Source organism: Psammomys obesus, unplaced genomic scaffold (genome assembly GCF_907164565.1).
Source record: "Psammomys obesus unplaced genomic scaffold, mPsaObe1.curated_primary_1811, whole genome shotgun sequence".
Classification (NCBI taxonomy): Eukaryota; Metazoa; Chordata; class Mammalia; order Rodentia; family Muridae; genus Psammomys; species Psammomys obesus.
Genome location: NW_026595981.1, coordinates 23,583,606 through 23,591,580, shown reverse-complemented (window position 1 = coordinate 23,591,580; position 7,975 = coordinate 23,583,606). Strand labels below are relative to the sequence as shown.

At 44.1% G+C, this 7,975-nt stretch overlaps 1 protein-coding gene across 4 annotated transcripts in view; it reads left to right on the top strand.

Annotated features, from left to right (window-relative positions):
- LOC129686218 (keratin-associated protein 4-12-like) overlaps positions 1 to 7,975 on the top strand; it is a 23,590-nt gene that overhangs the window by 150 nt on the left and 15,465 nt on the right. For 2 of the 4 annotated variants that reach the window (XM_055620021.1, XM_055620022.1), the window contains exon 1: positions 7,869 to 7,966. In XM_055620021.1, coding sequence (XP_055475996.1) covers positions 7,869 to 7,966 — 98 coding nt within the window. Of the gene's footprint in view, positions 261 to 7,868; positions 7,973 to 7,975 lie in introns of those variants that run through there. The other 2 variants (XM_055620025.1, XM_055620023.1) reach the window with 2 other exon arrangements.

Sequence of the window (7,975 nt, the reverse complement as noted above, 5' to 3'; positions counted from 1 at the left end):
CCCAGCTGCTGTGTGTCCAGCTGCTGCAGGCCCCAGTGCTGTCAGTCTGTATGTTGCCAGCCCACCTGCTGTCACCCCAGCTGCTGCCGCCCCACCTGTTGCATCTCCAGCTGCTGCCGCCCTAGCTGCTGTGTGTCCAGCTGCTGCAGGCCTTCTTGCTGCCGCCCCAGCTGCTGTGTGTCCAGCTGCTGCAGGCCCCAGTGCTGCATCTCCAGCTGCTACCGCCCCAGCTGTTGCCAGACCACCTGCTGCCGCCCAGCATGCTCTAGTGGTTCTTGTTGCTGAGCACGGTCACCCACAGTCTCCTGTTCTTCACCACCCACCATTCCTGATGTAGACCTCCTGTGTGCTGAGTCCCAAGAGCCAATCAAAGCCTCTGTCTGAACTTGATTTAATCCTCCAAATGCACTCACTGTTTCTTCCCCAAATAGGTCTTTCTCTGTCTCTCTCTCTCTCAAATAAAAACAAGTTCGGGGTTTCTCTGTAACCTATCATTCTACTCCCACACTGATGTTTATTTTCTGTCACATTTCTATAATAGAAGTATTTCTTTATGTCAAATAAATCTGAATTTTAAACGTCCCAATGCAAACGCATCACATCTCTTTATTTCTCCTTTAATTACCCCCCAGCTCTCTCTCTCTGTCTCGTAGCTCCTCTCAAACTAATGAAAAGCCCACGGCAGATTAAGTTAGCCTTCTGTTTCCTCAGTGCTCCTGCTGCGATAGAGGAAGGTGTTTCCTTAGAACGCCCACATGCTTTCTCTCTAGTAGGGCTTTCTCTGGCAGAAGGAACAGCTCTGGGCAGGAGAGTGTAAGCCTGGCGCCCAAGGCAAGCAGAGGAAGGAAGTTGGTAAGCACATGCTTCCGTCTGCATTCACTCAGTTGTATGTCTCAGTCCATGTTCTCGGGTGGGAATGGAAGCCAGCCCCACCCAGTAGGGCCCTGAAACAGGTGCTCTGCCCTGGCTCTCTTCCCAGCATGGACCATTTCTCAAGAGAACCACCTCATCTCAGACCCTGTCTTCCCAGTCTTAGTGTTGCTGACTTTCCACACATTTTTTTTCACGCAACGTGGGTGGTCCTGAATGGCGTCACCTTTGGACTGCTTCCCACTTAACTGCAAATCTTCTAACATGTCTCTCTCTTCTTTAGAAGTTTTGTACACCATTTTATCTACTAATCTTTATTTGCCCCCCTTTTGTCCCCTTACTGTACCTGAGCCCTAGAGAGCAATGTGTACCTCAGTAACGCTCTAAAAGAGGCTGTATTTAAAGAGCTGCCACCTTATGGTATGGGAGCTAAGTGGGATTCACAAAAAGCACAACCAGACTTTTTGCCAAAAGAAAAGTCTAATAAGGAAACTGTCTCCAGTGCAGTCTGGAAGGCAGCCATGGAATCAAGCCAGAATCTTGGAAACTGCTGAGCCCAAATCTGATTTCAGTGAAGCTCACCTTTCTAACCTCTAGCAGGCCCCGAAATGTGAATGCCTTTCCTGGAGACAAGGTGGCTACACCTTTGCTCTGTTCTTCAGTGTCACTCCTTAGACCCCCCCCCCCGAAGTGTGCGGGCAGAGGAGCACGTACAGCATGTAACTCTTAGCGATGACACTGCCACCCACTGAGGACAACCACCCAGAGAGCAGAAAGCCACTTGCACTGTGACTCCTGCTAGCATGTGGACAGGGCATCCTTCTGGGATTATTTGCACATGCCAGTGCAGAGATAAAGAAAGAGAGAATGAAGCTGAGTGTTTAGGGAGATGGGAAGTATCAGGGAGGACTCGGAGGGGCGGGAGGGGAAAGAAAATGCTCAAAATACATCGTATGAAAATATTTTTAAAATAAAAACAAAACATCAACAAACAATGTTTGAAAGAGAGAGAGAACAGGACATTTTCATAACACTAGCTATACAGTTAAATTGCTTGCCAGTGTTAAAGGATATGGAAGATGTTCCAGAATCTTCAACATCTGGAAAAATCCACCCCAGTGGCACAGCTGTCATTAATAATACACAGACTTATGTCAGTATGTAAATTACTCACAAATGACCTGAACTATCAAGACCTTTTCCTCTTGCCCCACAAAATGCCACAACAATGGGCATCACTCCCACTGGTTAGTGAAAAAATCCGTAATAAGAAATATGCCTGCACAGCTATGATACACAGGGAGAGGGAAAGGGCTGAAATCTCAAATTCTGAGGTTCACGTGATAGCCCTCTGCGGGGGAAGCTGAAAACAGTACACCCCAGAAGCAATCAGAATCAAACGTGAGTCAGGAGGAGACCACACCAGTAGAATTTCTTACAACTGGACAAGAGAATTTTTGTTTCTAATAAATTAAGCCAGTAAGTGGGTAAATGCTATTACTCAAACATATCATTACTCATCTAGGCAACAAATAAAAACAAGGAAAGCACGTTCACACAGTGTGTATGAGGCTGTCTGTGGGGCGGATGGCTTCTGAACTCCAGAGCCTCGTTTTCTCAGGAACGGTGCCTGGTCCCAGCTTCTGACACTGTGCCGAAGTCCTGCTGTGGCTCTGTCTGCTCTATGCAAGGCTGTAGCAGGGAAGCTGACGCCGGCGGAGCTGCTGCATCTCCAGCCACCTGTGGTGGTTCCAGTTGCCATGGCTCAGCTGCTGCTGCCTTGCTGCTATGCCGGCATATACCCAAGTCTCCTGTTACACCACTTAACCCCCCCCCCCAGCCTACGTACTATGTACTGTTTCCTCTTGCTGCTGCTGTCTGCTTGGGGTGTTTGTCACGCCATGGCTGTTTTCACTAGTCACATAAAATGCACGATAGCTACCCAGTGACTAGAAAGATGGACTGTCAGCTGCTAAGTCCTCTTTGATATAACATTTAGAGCTGAATTCTGAAACAGCAAGAGAAAATATAACTGTCAAGATATTGTAACCCCTGCTGAATTTCTCTGTTTTTAGACAGCTCCTATCTCCATTCTGAGTGCTGGCTTATGATAATGCTCTCATGGAGTGTTGTTTCCATGAGTTCTCAATTAAGAGCTAGTTCCCACCTTACTAAAATCTCCTGCTGTGCTAAATACTTGTGTGTGTGCACACCCATGCATGAGTGCCTGTGCACAGTGTGTGTGTGTGTGTGTGTGTGCACGTTCATGCACATTTGCACACATATTTATCTCTCACTTCATACCGAGACCATTTTTCTCACCACCAGTGTATAAAAGCATGCTTGGTGCAGGCGCTCTTTGTTCTTCTCACCTGGGCTGGAGTCAGGACAGCCCAAGGCATTTGCAGTGTGACATAGAGAAGGAGGCTGTTGACATCTTCAGGTCTCTGACCGTCTGTAAAATATGAATGATGCATTCATTATAACTTTCAAAGATATGAAGACTTAATCCAAGTATTATGCTTATCACAGGGTCTAGCATGCTATATAGGCTCTCTGTAAGTATGTTTACTGTTATTAAAATACTGTCTATGGCTAAAAATAATATCTTAGCCTAACCTCTTTGATGAATAGCAAGAAAATATGTATAACTCTTTGACCGTTACCTATAATTTAAAATGAAGCATTGGTCTACATCTCAAAGGATTGCAGTGAATTCAAAGCCATGAAGTCATATAAATTCCACCTGACTTGTCATTTCTTGTTTCAATATGTTCTGATATTGGCTGCATAAATTCTGAGCATCTTTCCTTGTATCGTCCTCTATAACTCTCATTGGGAATCCAAAAATGATCTACCTGTTAACACAAGACCTCTGGAAATGTATGGGCTTCATGGCGCTTTCCTCATGAAAACCAAAAATGTTCATCAGCGGATGCTTAAAATTCTAGCTCCTTCAGAGAGAAATTCCTTCAGCACTTCAGAGAATTGTGCTCCTGAGGCCTGTGCATTTTTCTGAGTCACTTTATCATAATGAACTTTTCTCACTTCCTTGGTCTCTCTTAGGATGACCTGCAATGAACGTTCCTTACCCATTCAGGTTTTGTTTTTTTTTTTTTTTTTTTTTCACCATAAAAAGCCAAAATGACCTTTCTTATCTCGGAGACATCTTTACAACGTGTACAAAGCACTATGTTTACACAAGAATTTGTAAGTGTTAGTTCACAAAACACATATTAAAATATTTTAAGCTCAAAGTTTCTGTGCAGTATGCACTTGGTGATGTTATGTTTGCAAACGACAAATGAAACTTTATTTTATTATTTTTCAATTTTATTTTTCAAGATTATTTTGATAAATTTTAACCTTTAGTTAAAATATAATTGCATCATTTTCCACTTCCTTTTCTTCCCTTCCCTCCAATCCATGTGTGAGTATATAAATACAACTTGCTGAGTCCACTTATTGTTGCTATTGGCCACATCAGCTTTGCCTAAATGTGAGTGGGGATGTTGCATAAGTTAATAAAATATTGACTACCCCTAGCTCTCATTTTGTTTAATTTGTAATTCTAAGTATGTATGTCTGGGATTGTTCAAGTCCGTCTAGATAAAGAATGGCAGGGGACAACAAAAGTTGTTCTGATCAATATCTAAAAGGGGAGTTTTAATCTTCCCCCAATTCTTTTCCTCTGGAGTAGCCAGAAGGTAAGAAAGACAGCTCCTGAAGGTTAACAGACAATTCTCCGTGGATGAGCAAGGTGTTTTCTGCCATTACTTCACTGGCCGTTACTTCAATGTGTAAGAGTTTACCAGACTCATAAGCCTAGAGAAACTGCTGTGTGGGTAGAGCCTGGCCAGGGGCCAATCACATTCTCAGGGCAAAGAGATTACTGTGCGTATATCTGAGGTACTGTGTGTATATTTGAGGTCACTAGTGCATTGCCACAACAGTAGACTGGATTTGAGAACCTTTCCAGGCAAGTTAATCCCATACATTAACTGCTGTGACACTGGTACATGGAGAATCATTAGTGGATTGAAAAATCACATCCTGTTACACACCAGAATACATAAAAGAAGTAACTATTTTTTAAATGGTGGCTGTAATGATTGATTTTAATTGTCAACTTTATACAATCTAGAATCATCTGGGGAGGCAGTCTCCTAGAGGGACTATCTAAATCAGGTTGGCCTTTGGGTATGTCTGTGGGAAATGGTCTCGATTGCTTTAATCGATGTTGGAGTCAGCTAAGCACTCCCCTGGCTCCCTTTAGTAACTTTTAAACCCGAATTCTTGTAGCACTAAAGGAGATTGTATCGTTATGTGAAGCTTTGCTTTGAACACCATTATTTTTTTTATTCTCTCATATATTACATCCCAAACACAGCTTCCCTCCTTCCTCTCCTTCTAGTCCCCCACCCCCACCGCAGCACTGTCCTTCTGTCCCAGATCCACACCTCCTCCATTTCCCTTCAGAAAAAAGCAGGCCTCCCAAAGATATCAATGGAACATGGCATAACGAGTTACAAAAAGACTAGGCACAAAACCTCATGTCAAGGCTAGACAAAGCAATCCAGTAGAAAAAGGGTCTCAAGAGCAGGCAAAAGAGTCAGAGACACCCCACCTCTCCCACTGTTAGCAGTCCCACAAGAACACCCAGCCACACAACCATAGTATTTATGCAGAGGACTTAGGTTAGACCCATACACCATTAATTATTTTATTTATTCTTTGACACTTTCATACACGCCCATGATATATTTGACCATATGTTCATTTCCTGTTATTCTCTCTTATACCCACCTACACCCATTGAGCTGCTTCTTCTTTCTTCCTCAGTCCCCCTCCTACTTTTTTTTATCTGTTTCTGTGATCCACTGAGTTTAATTAGGGTTGCTCACGTAAGCAAGAGCATGTGGCTCCACTTCTTCCCTGGGATGCTGGATACCACAGGGCACCAAGCCGGGAGCACTCAGAGTCTGGAATGGGTGGGCTCTGCAGGATTCCAGTTCAGCTGGGAGTGCAGGGTGGGGGGAAGACCTTGGACAGTGGGGAGGGGCTTCTAGGGCAAATGCATTTAACTGGCTCTGGCTAAGATGCTGGCGATTCTCTATTTGCATCTAGGTGCCAACTACGTGATTGACCACTGGTTGGGGGGTCTCCATGCTACATGGTCAGGGGCAAGCACAGAAACAGGAAGGGAGTTTGTCCCACTCTTCCCATCTCAAGATGAGATTTTACATCTCAAATTTGAGGTATCCGGGGTTTGAACACTCTCACTCCAGTCCCTTACCAATTCTTCCGGTGGCAAGTATCCACGTGCCCCACAAGAATGTTGAGGTTATTCACTGAGTGTGGAAACCTCGTCAATGGTTATGTGACTAACAGAGAATGACTCCACCTCCTCCAGAAGCCTTTCACTGTGAATGGCTCCTTAGGGAGGGATGAGGCCTCATGAGGCCTTCTCCCATCCATGGTGAATTATTTGAGTCTTGTGCAGGTTAATCATATCCTTCATGAGTGCAAGGGCTATGACATGTGCAGAAGACAGTGATTCGCAGTCCTCCATTCCTTCTTCCAGCTTTTACATTCTCTCCACCTCTTCTTCCAGAATGTTCACTGAGGCTTGGATGTGGTCATATAGATGTCCTACTTGAGGCTACAAGTCACTGCATTAACTGTCACCCATTATTGAGAAACTTCTCTTACCAAGTGTCTTGGTTAGGTTGTTGCTGGGAAGAGACACCACGACCACTGCAACTCTTATAAAGGAGAACATTTCGCTGGAGCTGGCTCACAGTTTCAGAGGTTTAGTTCATTACCGTCGTGGTGAGAAACACGGGAGCATGCAGCCGGACATGGTGCTAGGGAAGGAGATGATAGTTCTACATCTTGATAGCAGAGAACAAAAGGGGACTGTGAGCCACACTGGGTGTAGCTTGAGCATAGGCGCCAAATGACTCACTTCCTCCAGCAAGGCCACACCTCCTGATAGCGTCCGTTGCTATGGGCCAAGCATCCACACACACGAGTCTATGAAAGCCATTCCTATGAAGGCCAAACTGCCATACCAAGGTTAAAAAGCAGCATTTCTCTGGAAATCCTCGGGTCTGATGTGAATTCTATGAATGCAATTTCTGTGATAGTACATGTAAGGTCTTATGTTCATCTTAATCTCTCTAAAAATGAAATATAAACCAGATTACAAAAACTTCCAAAAACATATGAAAAAAATTTTTTGTAAAATGTCAATAAAGCATAACAGTAAGATGTCTTAATGTTCCAGAAAAAAAAATACATTTAAAACTATTGGGCATATCATTCTAGTTCAGTCTGGAGGGCAATTCTAAAAACAGATCTGAGTCCCAGAGATCTGTGAGGCATTAAAATACTGAGTCATGCTTAACCATTCCATGGTGCACAAGGGTGCTGAGACCGACCACATGTTGGAATGTCTTAAAATTTTCTCTAGCTCAGTGAGCATCTAGACCGTGTAGACATGGGTCATAAGCATCCTGGATTCTTACATTTGAAAAAGGAGATCTGACTTCCTGTTTTCATTCCAGTGGTGCACCTGACTGAGGCCAGCATTTACCCACTACAAATCCCAGCTCCATCAAAAGCTCTTCTGAAATCATATCAGGATGAGAACTGCAGCACAGACGGATAATGAGTCTCTCATGTCATGTGACAAGCAGGAACTAAGGTCAGATAATACTGCAACTAAGGGAAAAATACAAGAGGTGATTCATGGGGAATACCAGGAAACATGAGAAAAGTGACATAATTATGTCCTCTGTTTTGGTAGTTATCACTAGAAAATGACAACCTATTAATTTGCATTTGTATCATACAAACAAAAACAAGGAAACAGTATTGTCATAATTACAGAAACCACTCTAGCTGAGTATAAAAAGGGGACCTGCAGGGAGGGGACTCCAAAACATAAATCTCACTCACTTGTAAATCTACTGAGAACCTTCATCTCTGACACCATGGTCAACTCCTGTTGTGGCTCTCTCTGCTCTGAGGAGGGCTGTGGCCAAAGCTGCTGCCAGCCCAGCTGCCTCCAGACCACCTGCTGCAGGACCACCTGCTGCCA